This window comes from Loxodonta africana, chromosome 1, assembly GCF_030014295.1.
Source record: "Loxodonta africana isolate mLoxAfr1 chromosome 1, mLoxAfr1.hap2, whole genome shotgun sequence".
Classification (NCBI taxonomy): Eukaryota; Metazoa; Chordata; class Mammalia; order Proboscidea; family Elephantidae; genus Loxodonta; species Loxodonta africana.
This window is the reverse complement of record NC_087342.1, coordinates 103,723,612-103,738,136: the sequence shown is the minus strand read 5'-3', so window position 1 is coordinate 103,738,136 and position 14,525 is coordinate 103,723,612. Positions and strand designations below refer to the sequence as shown.

General features: G+C 44.1%; 2 protein-coding genes across 11 annotated transcripts in view; one reads left to right on the top strand and one right to left on the bottom strand.

The window, feature by feature from the left end:
- NFYA (nuclear transcription factor Y subunit alpha) overlaps positions 1 to 7,004 on the bottom strand; it is a 29,069-nt gene extending 22,065 nt beyond the window's left edge. For 3 of the 6 annotated variants that reach the window (XM_023545998.2, XM_023546011.2, XM_010587816.3), the window contains exon 1: positions 6,661 to 7,004. The gene's annotated coding sequence lies outside the window, so the exon portion shown is untranslated. Of the gene's footprint in view, positions 1 to 6,296; positions 6,464 to 6,660 lie in introns of those variants that run through there. The other 3 variants (XM_010587838.3, XM_003403927.4, XM_003403926.4) reach the window with 3 other exon arrangements.
- Positions 7,005 to 7,160: 156 nt separating this feature from the next.
- On the top strand, positions 7,161 to 13,509 carry OARD1 (O-acyl-ADP-ribose deacylase 1). 5 transcript variants are annotated; one of them, XM_010587844.3, is made up of 7 exons: positions 7,167 to 7,285; positions 7,704 to 7,871; positions 8,227 to 8,302; positions 8,659 to 8,803; positions 10,172 to 10,230; positions 11,302 to 11,414; positions 12,822 to 13,509. In XM_010587844.3, the coding sequence occupies exons 3-7, from the start codon at positions 8,264 to 8,266 to the stop codon at positions 12,922 to 12,924; spliced, it is 459 nt and encodes a 152-aa protein (XP_010586146.1). In that variant the 5' UTR covers positions 7,167 to 7,285; positions 7,704 to 7,871; positions 8,227 to 8,263; the 3' UTR covers positions 12,925 to 13,509. The 5 variants fall into 5 exon arrangements, 4 of the variants coding, with proteins under 4 accessions (XP_010586150.1, XP_010586146.1, XP_010586155.1 ...); XM_023546035.2 differs by lacking the exon at positions 7,167 to 7,285 and adding an exon at positions 7,307 to 7,416; XM_010587848.3 differs by lacking the exon at positions 7,704 to 7,871 and having other exon boundaries at positions 7,161 to 7,285.
- The last annotated feature ends 1,016 nt before the right edge of the window (positions 13,510 to 14,525 follow it).

Here is a 14,525-nt window from a genome sequence, read left to right as displayed (position 1 = left end):
TAGGAACAACACCGCACCTGTTACTGTATAAATCTAACTTTTCATTATGAAAATTTTCAAATATATACAAAAGTATAACTTGAACAATTTTCAACCCATGGCCATACTTGTCTCACTCATACCTCACCCCCTTTCTGCCTCTCCTCTGGATTATTTTGAAGCAAATCTCAGACATCAAATTATATTGAAAATGGTAATTTTTTTAAAAAACCCATTAAACATTTCAGCATATATCGCTAAAGAATAAAGGCTCTTTTGTCTATCATTTTATCACAATGATAGTGTCTCCACATTATCGTTTTCAAGCATTAAAAAATTACTAAATCTTTAATGTCATCAGACTTCCCATCAATATTCAAATTTACCCTTCCTATATACTTTGACTGACAAGCTCAAACACAGCAATGATGCAGTGCAGTGGTTAAGAGTTCAGGCTGCCAACCAAAAGGCCAGCAGTTGGAATTCACCAGCTGCTCCTTGGAAACCCTATGGGGCAGTTCTACTCTGTCCTATAGGGTTGCTATAGGTTGGAATCAGCTTGACAGCTATGGGTATACACTTCAACCGATGGGCTCAAACACAGCAAGGATGTGACGTGGAGCAAGGCCAGGCAGTGTTTCATTCTGTTGTACACAGGGTTGCTATGGATCAGAACCAACTCAACACTTGATGGCACCTAACAACAACATACACTTCAACAAGGAACCCTAGTCACACAGTAGTTTAAGCACTTGGTTGCTAACTTAAAGGCCGATGGTTCGAACCCGCCAGCCACTCTGTGGGAGAAAGACATGGCAGTATGCTTCTGTAAAGATCTGCAGCTTAGGAAACCCTACGGGACAGTTTTATTCTGCCCTATAGGGTCACTGTAAGTCAGAATCGTCTCAACAGCAATGGGTTTGGTTTGGTTATATACTTCAATGGAGTCCCTGGGTGGTGCCTGGCTGCTAACCAAAAGGTTGGAGGTTCAAGTCCACCCAGAGATATCTCAGAAGAAAAGCCTGGTAATCTATTTCTAAAAAAACCAACCACTCATAACCCTGTGGAGCACAGTTCTACTCTGATACGTGCAGGGTAGTTGGCTTAACACTAACTGGTAGGCTGGTATACTGATGTCTAAAATTTACTTTAAAATGAATAATTAAAAAAAAAGATGGATCAATGGATGAACAGGTGATAAGGCAAGTATAGTTAAATATTAAATGTAAAATCTAAATGGGGAGTATACAGGTGCTTACTGTAAAATTCCTTCAACTCTACTGTACATTCGAAAATTTCAGAGTAAAATGTTAGGGAAAATCTAATAAAAGATAATCAAGCCTATGAAGACTCGTAACCAAAATGGGATACAATATGAGTGTTAAGAGCCACAATTAAGTGACAGGATGGCTATGCCATCACAGCACAATGGCCTATGGCCATATGGTTTCTCCAACTCACTGTCCTTACTCTAATGGAATGCTCACCAAGCAAATTTTTAGATTTGGAACTCCATGTAGATTAGCCAACAGGGAGCAAATATGATCAGCGATACAAGTAAACTTGATAGTTATTTCTTCTGCATACTGACAGACTGATTTTTCCACCATCCTCTTCTTAACTGGTTGACTGAGTCAGCTCCTGAGAGAATCTAGGTACACTACTGAAAATTGAGTTTTCAGTCAGATGAAGTGGCCCTGCCAACAGGCCTCCCTAAACTCTATCTTGTCTCTAACTGCACCGCACACAATTACTTTGTGTGTGCTAACTGATAAAATCAAGAGTCATTATATAAAAGAGTATATAGGATTCCATTTCATGAAACCCTGGAAGGATAATAATAATCTAGAGATGAAGCAGGAGTGGTTGCCTGGGCCTGGAGAATGGAGGGAGATGGAAAGGGGGTGACTGGGAGGAACATCCAGAACTTTCTGGGAGTGATGAAAATGTTTTACATCTGCACTGTGGTGGCTGCACGGGTGTATAAATCTGTCAAAACTCATAAAAATGTACACTTATTTCCTGTACGAGAATTTCCCTACTAGTCTGCAGATATTTACATCTTACAAGACTAAAATAGAATTTGAAGCATGTGATAATGACTAATAAATATAATGTCATGCAGTTTTTCTTTCTCACTAATTTATCCAGGTAATACAAATACACCAATTTGTGGACATTTAAATTCACCATGCTTTGAAGGGTAAAAATGGAAGCAGCTTCAAATCTAGTAGCAATTCCACGTTAATGAGGACTTAATTCAGCTTGGGATACTGAGAGTAATCATGAATGCTGCTCTTCAAGAGCCGTATATTCCCACCACTGTGAGCTTCAGTTAGCAAAGCTGCAATACAATCTGACACACCGTCTTTCCTCAAGTGCCTCTCTGGCTCTGCCCAAATTCCTGATAAAATTAATTCAGCCAGATTTAGTCTGTCTAGCTTTTGTGCCTAACACAAAGGCTTGAACGCTTGTGCCTCAGAGAGAGAGAGAGACAGACAGACACACAGAGGGGATGAGTGTGTTTTTTCTGGCTAGCATGAAAACTCTCTTCAGCGTATCTGCCTGCCTTTCAAGGTACAGAAGCTGACACTGGGACCACTGGGAATCCATTGTATGTGGACCTACACACATTTTAAAGCTAAAACTTTCAGGACCTCAAGTATAAGCATAGGAAAAGCCCCTTAGACTACCATATTTGACAATCACTACCTGGCAAAAGGAGTCCCTGGTTGGCGCAAACAGCTGACATACTCAGCTGCTAACCAAAAGTTAGAGGTTTGAGTCCACCCAGAGGCACCTCAGAAGAAAGGTCTGGTGATCCACTTCTGAAAATCCAGCCAATGAAAACCCTAGGGCGCACAGTCTACTCCGACATACATCGTGCTGCCATGAGTCAGAATCAACAGCATCTGGCTACCTGGTGTCTTAGACTGGGTTCTCTGGAGAAGGAAAACCAGTGAAATGTATACATACATACATATGTATGTGTATACATATGCTTACGCATACGTATTTACCTGTGTATATATATATATAGAGACATGTATCATATACATAGACAGCGTGAGCACACATGCAGTTTATATCAAGGAGGCTTCTCCTGACTCAGGTAGCCGCGGGGCCGACAAATCCCAAGATCAGCAGGTAAGCTGCTAGCTCAAGTCCCAAGGACCGGAGGTCAGATGCAGGATCCAGAGCGAGCAAAAGCCAGTGAGCTTTGCCAAGAAGTCCACATATATTAGATGCAGGCCACACTCCCAAGGAGATTCCCTTTGAACTGACTGGCTGCTCACAGTAGATCTCATCACAAAGGTGATTATATTATATCAAATCTCCTTACGGAGGTGATCACATCATTTCATAGACGCCAAACTACATTATAACTGCCATACCACTGACAATCATGGCCCAGCTAAGCTGACACACAACCTTAACCATCACACCTGGCAAAAACTAGAACAGTAGCTCTCAAACTTTTTAAACCACGAGCTACAGTAAGAAACACATTTCACAGGACCACTGGTTACATATATACATATAAAACCATATAACTGAAACATTTTTCCTACATAACATAAGATGCTCCTCAGAATTTCCTATTGTAAAAAGTTAGTAGCGCTGGCCCACTAAACTGACTTCACAATTCACAAGTAAGTCCTAATACGTGTTTCATAAAAACTAGAGAACAAAAACTAGAGAACAGCTTCCCCATCATCCTCCAGAGGTTTCCAGATTGGCGCGTCCTAATTTGCTCCTTCTCCCTGCAAATGATGTACCTAGTGCCAGACACCGTCCTAAATGCTTTAGAGATTAAAAAGAAAATTTTGACCAAGGTTTTAACTTCGAAGTGTCTTTAAGCTTAGCAAAGGAATAAAAACCTGAACTGGAACCATAAGAAGAAAGTTATGTGGGAGTTTGGAGAATGGAGATTTCTTCTAGCTGGAATAAATCAAAGAAAACTTTAGGAAAAGGTGTCACTTGAGCTGCGTAATATGTGAGGATTTAGGTATGTGATGATGCGGGAGGGGGTGGAATACTCCAAGTGAAGGGAGCAGCATAAACATAAGGACAGAAAAATTTCAGTACATGAACAGTAGACTAAAAGGCCCCATGTCGTGAGCAAACTAAAGACCCGACTTAAAAAACAAAAAACAAATTCTGACTCATGACGTGTTATGAGTAGAACAGGGTTCCATAGAGTTTTCAAGACTGTGTGGGACCTTTCAGAAGCAGATCACCAGGAGTCTCTGGGTGGGTTCTAACTACCAACCTTTAGGTTGGCGCCACCCGGAGACAGAGGCCAGACTTGTCTCTCAAATACCAGGCTAACAAGTGGAGGCGGTGACCAGACCGCAATTGCCTTTTAAAAAGATGCCTACTGCTGGTTTTGAAGCGACCAGATGTAACTATCTTTAAATACCAAGGTTAAAACATCTACTCTAAGAGCAAATATAAAAACATTTTGGGTCACACTGCACCATCTATTAATCTGGATAATGTTAAGGATTAAATGAATTTAGAAAATGATTAAAATAACACACAAAAAAAACTTCTGCTAAAAGGCAAAAACAAAAACCTTCCTTAAAGTTTTAGAAATGGAAAGAACATTGGATTAGGTGTCTTCCGAAACTTACCAGTTGCATGATCTTAGTAAACATCATTATAGAAAACAGGCACCACATAATGAAGACCTACTTTATATGCCAGGGACTGCACTAGGCGCTTTACGTTAGTGAAAAACTTCTTAAAAGTCCTCAGAGAAAAATCTCCTTTTCTTCCCCCAAATTCAGCCACTGTTGTAAGGTACACCTCACAAGTCAGAACCTTGTTTTTCAATTTTAGAAAAAAAAAATAACCTTCTAGATCTCTTCTACCTGAACTTCCAGACAGGATAACTGCTTCCTAAAAAAGTCTTTAGCAAGATATACACGGCATTTTACCAACGGGCTTTTCAGCCCAAGCTCTCCTACTGCCCCATTCCATCTTCTGCCTCAAGCACATTATGCTTCTACATATACTTCTCTTTGCCAGCAATGCTCTTTCATTCTTTTCTGTCTGAAGAAATCTCATCGTCCTTCAATGCCAACTAAAAGTGTGGCAGTGTGGGTTAGAAGCTGGCGAAATGGACTCGAAAAGAGTGGAGGGAGAGAGCCGGCTGCTGTCTCATTAGGGGGAGAGTAACCGTGAGTGTGTAGCAAGCTGTATATAGGTTTTCATGTGAGAGACTGACTTGACTTATAAGCTTCCACTTAAAGCACAATAAAAATTATTAAAAAAAAAAAAAGTGTGGCAGTGTTAAGTCTTAACCCAGAGTGTTTATAGCTCACACACAAGTACCTGCACAGGACTCTGAGCTTAGCCCCTGGATAGCACTAACCGTTAAGTCTCAGTAGTTCACCTTCAATCTCCACCACGCAGGAATGGTTCTCATTTACTCTTGCCCTCTCCCTCCCCATCATCACATGAATTGATGTCTGGCACATATGAACTACTCAATATTTGGCTGCCAACGGAGATTTCCTCTCACCCTAAAGAAAACGCCACAACACTATTAATTCTATAAACATTTGATAAGAAAAGGTTAAAACCGGCTTAGAAAACATACTAGAAAAAACAATTCAGGAAACGGCTATGGACTGAGTCAAGCCTGACACATTCAAAACAATCCAGAAAGCTTAAAGAATTAGTATATTCCCAAGGGTGGGAGACTTCACAAAATGAACGAAGGATAACACTAATAGGAAGAAAACTTATATGCAGCCTCGGGGGAAAAAGAATGCTCAGGGCTATCCCTCTTCTAAGACTGAGGTTCCAGGCGCCGAATGGGCTGGCCTTACAACCCGGGCAAGAAAGGGAGACGGCTCGGTTGGGCTCCCTGACGAAGAAGGTGTGCGGTTCTGCCCCGGTGAGCGGGGCGGGGAGAAAAGGAAATGACGAGCCAAAAGGGGGTGGTAACGGCGCGGGGCCGGGGACCCGGGGCGAGCGGGCTGGGAGGAGGGGCGCGGCTGGGCAGTGGGCGCGCTAACGGATCCCTCCTCGGATCAGGGAGGCGGCGCGGGCGGGCCGGCCCGCTCCCGCCTTCCTTGGGGCCCTGTGGCCAAGGCGCGTCTACTCCGGGTCTCCCTCCCGACCTAGGGGGCTGCAGACACACAGACCCGGCTCACAGAGGGCTGGGGGCGGGGGGAGGGCGGCAAAGGCTCCGCGGAGAGAGTTCCCGTCCCGAGGGCCGGAGCGCCGAGAATGCAAAGACGGGTTTAAGTTGTGAGACCGGAACGACCAGGAGGAAACCGCCGAGGCCTGGGGCGCGTGTGTACCTGAGCGTAGGGGCATTCGTGGCAGGAAACCCTCGGCCTGGGACCTGAACACTTGGCCTAAGGGTCGGGGGAAAGGGAACGCATCCCCAACTGGCACTGGCACCCTGCAAAGGCCGGGACCTCGAGGTGCCCGCTCCCAGGGGCGCCATCCCCGCACGGGGCGGCCCCCTGCAGGCCTTGGCCGGGAGTGCCCGAGGCAGTCGCAGGCTCCGGGCCGGGGCCGCCGGCCGCCCGGCTCGGCTAGGCTCAGCTCGACTCCCGGGCTCGACGGGCGCCTGGGCCTCTCCTGAGTGGTCAGCGAGACCCGCCAATCGGGGCGCTGGGGCCGGCTCTGGGCCGCTGGATATTGGCTCCTCACACTCACCGTGCCTCGCTCCCCCGGTTCGCTGCCCGCGCTGATTGGCTCCAGTACCGGACCCCGAAACCCAATCAGAGGCTCCAGCCGCCGCTGCCGCCGCCACTGCCGCTGCCTCGCAAAATGGCGAACCCGAACAAAGGGGAATCGGGCCTCCCTCCAACCGTCTCCGCGCAGGCGCCTCTAAGGCCACGCCTTCTAACCCCAGTTCTTGGCTCGCCCCACCCCCAGTTGAAGGAGCACCGCGCAGGCGTCCCCGGAAGCCACGCCCACTTCCCTGATTTGACACCACCCCCGGCTGAAGGAATACGCAGGCGTCTTCATGATGCGTCGGACACCTCAACTCAAACACCGCCCTTAACATAGTATCACGCAGGCGCTAACTAGCGCATTTATTAGCTGCCCATCCCCTTCTTTGCGGCCACTGGAGACACACCCCTGGTGCTAACGCGCAAGCGCCGCTCTTCCCAACTCGCGGCCGGCTTTCTCGTTACGCATGCCCGGGCGGCGGCGGCCGACTCCACGGAATTTACCGCCGGAAGTTCGGCGGCCATTACCAAAGAGTGCCGTCTCGGCTAGCTAGCTAGAGAGGCTCTTTTCCGCTCCGCTACCGGGTGGTGGGCAGCCATCTTAGGTGCGTACAAATAGGGGTGTAACGGGATTGGCTCCGCATCTGGGCTTGTCCTCTGCTCCGCACCTACCAGGGCAGGATCCGGAGCCTTTCCTCGCTGGGCGGGGAGCTCTTAGCGGCTGACTCCTTTCCAGGTGAAGGGGACCCCGGTGATGTTGGGGCTTTGAGCCAACTTCCCCATTCCCGCAACGGGACCCCAGGATAGACCCTATACCCTCGCTGACCCGCCCTAGGGTAGCCAACAGAGAAGGGGAGGCTTATCTAGAGCCTTCTCGCCCCGCCCCCGGTAAAAGGGGGGTGAACCTTCCTTGAGAGGCCGCCTTTCCACTTCTCCTGCCTGCAACTCAGCATGTCCTGGCCCGTACACTTTCTTGTTGCGGTTTATTGAGACTGTTGCCAGGTCCTTCCCATTTTCTTCTAGGTCAGACCCACTGGGGAGGTACTTTAGCGTCATGCAAAGAAAAGGACTATCCTAAATCGGCCTTGCTCCGGAGCGGGTGTGGAGAAAGGAGGAGGTGTGTCTTAGGACCGCCTTTGCTTCCGCTGGTGCAGCGGTCCACTTCAGAAGCGTGAAATGAAAGTGGGCCAGGTATTTTTCCTATTCCTTGCCCCAGAAGAGTTTTGTCTTACTTCCTAGAGGTTGAGCGAACTCACCTTTAGTGGTAAATGTTGGAGAAAAAATTAAATGAGTGAGTGGTCAGGGCAGTCAACATCTTTCAGACTGCCTAAGCATAATTATCGCGGTCCTGGTGGCGCAGTGGTTAAGCATTTGGCTGCTAACCAAAAGGTTGACAGTTCTAATTCACCAGCTGCTTTTCGGAAACCTTATGAGGGCAGTTTTACTCCGTCCTATAGGGTCGCTATGAGTCAGAATCGACTCGACGGCAACGGGTTTGGCTTTGTTTTTGGTTTAAGCATATTTATTTCCTTTTCCCGTTTCATAGCTGAAGAAACACATTCTGGAAATAGCGACTTAGTATCATGGCTGGCAGTCCTAATGAAGATTCAGAAGGAAGCAGAGTGCGTAAAAACTATTAACTTATCGGTGAACTGAAATTCAGAATAATTGAGGTCAAAACATAAACACTTTTTAATTAAACCAATAATTGAATTGTCTTTTCTTTTTCTCTTTAGTTGATTTACTTCACAAAGGCTAATACAGTCCTAGTCAGGGACCATCTATCACTTTCCGTTTCCCAGGCTTTAATTCGTTGTCTTTAACTCCTCAAATTAGATTCTGAGAATTTGGTTTTGAAGTCAGATTACTGGGGTGGGGGGAAGGGTAGTGATGGAGGACCTGGAGTAAAGGAAAATGAAAGAAGCAGCTTAGTATTTTTTCCTATCTAATAAGACTTTTTTTTTTTTACACATTTTAGATCACATACATAAAAGGAGACCTTTTTGCATGCCCTAAAACAGACTCTTTAGCGCACTGCATCAGTGAGGATTGTCGTATGGGCGCTGGGATAGCTGTCCTCTTCAAGAAGAAATTTGGAGGGGTGCAGGAACTGTTAAGTCAACGTGAGTTTTGAAAACAAAGTGTATATGTTCTGCTCTGGTTAGAACGTCTTTTGATCTGTTAAACTTTATTTAACAAGATACAAATGCAAAAACGGGGATCCTAATGGGGCGAAATATCCAATAAGGAAGGTAAGCACTGTGCTTATGTTCCTTACCGATAATCTGTAGTGAACAGTTTCACTACGGATGAGTAAGTAAGCCAATGCTTACCTTGCTTACTGGGTCACTCACCCCTGTCAGGAATCGTTAATTTAAAAAGTCTTTGATTCTGTAGGAAGGTGCCAGCCATGCCTAGAAGTAGAATCTTTGATGTGAAAAAAATGTGTAATTGTTCACTACAGATGATCTGGCAAGCGAGGTAAGCACTGTGCTTGCCTTGCTATTGGATAATTTGCCCCTGATACTAACCACTGAGTATGTTTAACTATTTAGATTAAGATTTTCCCCCACAAGAACGGCACCTAGTTTGGGCCCTTATCTCACCAAACGTGAACTTTGTAAAAGTTCTAATGGCTTCTTTTTCTAACATAAAACTTTAAATTTATCTTTATATATTTCTTTGATAGTATTTCTCCACTTCTCTGAAACCTTTAATAACTCTGAAGTGGTTAGCAAAGTCCATAGGAGTTAGCTGAGCATTCAGGATCCTTTATTTACTGCTACTCTAATTATTCTTCAAAGAGGAGTTTAGAAATTCCTCTTCCTTAACTCCTTCTCCCCCATTACTTTTTACCAGTGATTTTAAGCCAGAAATGTACGTTAGAACTATATATGGAGCTTCTGAAACCATACTGACAGTTGCTCAGACCATGTTCCAGGCTTACTGAATCAGTCTCCAGCAATGATTCTGATTCTAGCCTTAGACAAAAGTGATGTCTTACTGGTTGGTGTTGTTTTTTATAAACATGATGCCTTTTCTGTATCAATAATTCCTTAGCAGTTAAAAAGCTTTTTATATATCTGTGTTCCCCATAACGCTTAGCATAGGTCTTTGTATGTAGAAAGTTAATTATTGAATGAAAACACATTTGGCAAGTAAAAAATGCACATATTTTAAAACATAACTTATGGGTAATAGACTTTAAAATTTTTTAAGAGGAGACTGAAGTATATTTGAGATTGGGGGCAGGACAAAAGATGGGGTGGGAGGAAAACGTGATTGCAAGAAAGCTGAAAGTTCAGACATATTATTTAGAAAGGCTGAAGTAGCAAAGTGTTCCTGGGAAACAGTAGGTTTCTTCAGACCTGAAAATTATTTCTGGTTCTGAGAGATAAACCTAGATCTGCAAAGATTAAAAAATCTAAGAATGGAGATTGGCGTTTTGGTTTTCTTTTTCCTTTCTGCTATTAAATAACTTTTCTTCTTAGAAAAGAAATCTGGAGAAGTGGCTGTTCTGAAGAGAGATGGGCGGTATATATATTACTTGGTAAGATGGGGCCAATTCTCAATACATGCTAAAGACTGGTGAACAGGTGGGTTACACTGCATTTGTGTTGGTCGTGATGCTGCACGCTAGAGAATGAAGGATGTCAGAAAGCTTCTGCTGTCCTGCCAGCTCAGATCCAGTGGCATTGGCTCTCTGGAGCACTGTGTTAGAGAGGGATGTGAGGCTGGGAAAGAGTACTGTGCCATCCACTGTATGCATGTGTTCTAGGCATGTGCAGAAGTTAGAGATGCCCCACTAATCTCTAAGCCAAACCGTGCTTTTAATTCTTTTTAATCATGGTGAGATAGGAACAATAATGTCTCAAGAGACAGTTTGGCCAAAGGGGTTTTTCTCGCATCCTGTATCGAAAACAATGCCAGGTAATACCTAGCTCTTCCTTGGCCTTCTGCCTGAATGTGGGATTCTTCAATTGTTCCAGGGGCCTGCAGTCCCAGAAAACCTGTAGCTTCCTTAGAGGTGGTGTTGGGTGACTTACAACCAGCCCACTACAAGCCTGATGAGGACGGCAAACTGAGTGGGGGAGATGTTCTGCCCTTTGAATGCTGTCTTCGAGGCTGATGTTGTGGGCTCTGGTAACTTCCAATCTTTTTAGCATGTTTGGGACACTATCGGTTTCTCCCTGTTCTTCTATAGAGAAATGAAAAGCAAACACAGTTTCTAATAAACGTTTTTTTAACAAGTAATTTTCAAATGGTATGGCTTCTTCCTTGTTACAAATATGCAGTTTATCTTTTGAAAGTAGCACAAAGACTGTCTACGTTGCTTAAAAACAGTAGACAGTAGGCATAGCCTGTTAATCTCATGAATTTCCTAGGAAAAGGAAAGATTCTTACACAGCAGCATCTGGGTTTCTTAGGCTCTGTTTAGAGGATTTTCCTGAGGGTTTCCCATAACAGTATGGAAGGGTCAGTATGACATTTGCCATCTCTGCTCTAGAGTAACTATGGAAATGAATTTATTGTAATTATCAGGATGTCGGGGGAATGTGATGGCTTTTCATGGGCTATCGTTTTGGACTAATGAAAGTTTGAATCCTTTTTTTGTAAGTAGATTACAAAGAAAAGGGCTTCGCACAAACCAACTTATGAAAACTTACAGAAGAGTTTAGAGGCCATGAAATCCCACTGTCTGGAGAATGGAGTCACCGACCTCTCCATGCCCAGGCAAGGAAATCCAGGGCCCTGAATTAAGATTGAACTGGTTGGGGGAGGGGGTGTCTCCTACTCAAAGACAAAGGACTTAAAGGTTTTATTTAACCCAAAATGTGGACTTAAAGCTGAACAAATTTCCAAACTTTGTAAAATCACCAGTTGTCTACCAGTAGCCTCTCTGTCGGCTAGCTTGGGTTAAATCAATCAGAATAATAATCTTGAAACACGTACCATTCTCAGCCTGTGCTCCTTAGTGGGGAGTAGCCACCGTTACTCAGTCACATGTGTTGAATTGCAGGAACCCTCTGGCTGCAGCTTGGCCTCCGTTCCTGAAGCGTGATACAAACTAAAGAACCAAGACTGAGCAATTGTGATTTTCCTCTTGGGCCACTTCTGGTGCCCAAAGCTATTAATTCTGAGTGAAGCAAGTTCTGAATTACCAGTACTTCTTAAGCTGTGCACTTGTTTGTGGTCAGTGTGGGTAATAGCCAGAGAGTTCATCTCTGATGCCACTTCTCAGACCCCAGCTGTTGGTAACTTTAGGGAATGATATTGGGGATCCAATAGGCCCTTTGTTTCTTTTCAGGAAATACATTTGGGGTCCCCTCTTCCTGTCACCTCAGTTTTAGGTCAGTGCTGACTGTGCATGCAGATTTACTCCAAGTCCCAAGTTACTTGGGAATGTGGCTATAGTGTCCCTTATCTTGCAGTAGTCTTAAACATGGTCATGGCCTAGAAATCAAAAACTTTTTTAAAAATCACAGTTCTTCAGGGACTTAATCATCACATTGTCATATGAAAAAAAATATGAAGTTGGCAATTTTAAGCCTCTTTTTTCCCCAGGAGTACTGAGTATCAGTACAGTTTACCATCTTGGAAGAAAGGTACCAGGTGGTAGAGATTTGTGAAGTGATGGAGGCTTCCCACCAGGATGTTGCAAAGACCTGACTTTCCATCTTGACTTCCCCCACATTCCAGCTCGACTTCCTTCTTGCAGAGATACTTTCCCTTGTCCCCCTTCGTTTTATCTTCCCTAATATTCCATTATCATAAGTGTTTTTTACATGTCACCCTTCTCCAATCCTATCAACAACTAGTTTTCATCAGTAATCATAGAGGGACGGTGAGTCTCTCGTGTCATGGCAGAGTTATACATGTCTAAATGTAGCCTGAAATAGTTGGGAAGCGGTACCTTATTAGGCAAAAGGGAAGTGATAGCTGTGGAACACCAGAGCTGTCTAGGAAGAGCCTTGGGTGACTCACAAGAATTGGTTTCTAAACTCCTTTCATGGCTGCCTATAGGTGCAAGACCAGAAAACTTGTCTTGTACTTTGGGTGAATACAGCCTAAAGGAATAGAGAAGGAGCAATTTCCTAGATACCATCAACACAACCAACGGAGATACTTTATCTTTTTCAGGATTGGATGTGGTCTTGATCGCCTGCAATGGGAGAATGTATCCACAATGATTGAGGAGGTATTTGAGGCAACAGACATCAAAATTACTGTATATACACTCTGAACAGATGAGCATTCTGGACGTGTCCTTGTTCTCCTGTGTCATCCCTGCTGGGCCATTGGACTAGGCAAGCCGACCTTAAAATGGGCAGAGAAAAGTTTCACGTGAAGTAGTTTTTCTCATAGGCTGATGATTGAATTGCGACTCTGGAGGAGGGATTGTCTGGGATATGTTGCTGTTTTTTTTTTTTTTTTTTTGCTGGAAGGTAGGGAGTAGGTGGCCTGTATTAAGCAGGGTAACCAGATAGTTGGGCCTAGGACCTCCATTTTTGCTCCAGTATGCTACCTTGTTTGGTTGGCCACTAGGTGGCAGCATTTATTTGGCTTCTCTGCTTTCTAAGAGAAATGGCAGGGAGGATGAAAACATTTCAAATAATTTGGTGTCTTCGGTTGTTTGTGCACTTACATGGTATTATCCTTATGTCAGCAGATTCGCCCTAGGAGAGAATTATGGGTTACTTTGTATTTCTTTGGTGGTTTTGTTGGGTTATTTTTTTGTTTGAATTACAAAATTTTGAGTTCTGTCGTATTAACAAGGAATTTGTAGTGACAAAAACGGAAAAATAAACACCTTTTTCCTGGGGCCCTATGCGGTTCTGTGCTCCTATCTATTGGTCTGGACATGGGTGTAACGTTCAAAGAGTCAGAACAGGCAGGACCCAGTGGAAAGGACAATGGCAGAAATCAGAGTGAACAAGAATTATGAGTCAACATACTGGAATAGAAGGGTTTCGGAATCTCCTATGTGAACTCTTCCTCCTGTTCGCTGTCAGCTTTTTGTGATGGAATGTTTCTGAATAATCATGAAGCAAATAGAATTCTTCACACAGAGTAGTGACTCATTAAATCAGTGGTTCTCAACAAAATTCATATGAATCTTCTTTAAAAAAAAAAAAATAAAGGCCCACCCCTTCTTCCCAAAAACAATCTAAATTGATTTGGAGGGGGTGGTCATGCAGGTTTCTTTGTGTTTTTAAGCTCCTACAGGATTCTGAGGTGCAGCTCGCTGGACCCAAAAACATTGCAGTAAAGATTACTCTCCTTTTCTTCCTACCATGGGAGAGCAGTGCTGTGTCCACCCTTGCTTCCATGGTGGGAGAATAAAGCTCATGGATTTCACACAGTGGTTCAGTGTCAGGGCTATTGAGAAAACTAGGAGTTTTTTTTTCCCCCTTAAAAAAAAAATATATATATATATTTTTTTTGTTTATACTGTGGTGGTGAGAGTTAAAACAGCAGCCAGACTGGTTATTGATTTTCTCCCTAGAGTGAATTCCTAGCCTGTCACAGGGCTTGCTGCTTTCCCAAGTATAAAGTAACAACTGGATTTTAAAAGGGTCCTGTTGAAACACCAGGAAAGCACTGGCTAAATATGATCTTTGTACTTTAGACAAAGTGTTCTTATCACATTTAGTCTGATAGGAGGCAGCAGTTTCAAAAAGTATGTCATTTCTTTTGTACCTCCACCCGGAGCAGAAGTTGTCTGTGTTGTGGGGGTGTGGACAGTGCCAGGGTAAGTTCATTAGCAAACTTTGAGGCTTTTCTGGAAGCTGTGCTTCTGCCCACATGCATAAAGTAAAACTGAAGAGAAAAAAAGGGGAAGAG

Bases quoted from the DNA above. Each gene is read 5' to 3' on its own strand.
- OARD1 (XM_010587848.3), top strand. From the start codon at position 8,264: ATGGCTGGCAGTCCTAATGAAGATTCAGAAGGAAGCAGA. The intron at 10,231-11,301 runs GTAAGATGGGGC...TTTTGTAAGTAG, and splicing joins GGCGGTATATATATTACTTG to ATTACAAAGAAAAGGGCTTC. The intron at 11,415-12,821 runs GCAAGGAAATCC...TATCTTTTTCAG, and splicing joins ACCGACCTCTCCATGCCCAG to GATTGGATGTGGTCTTGATC.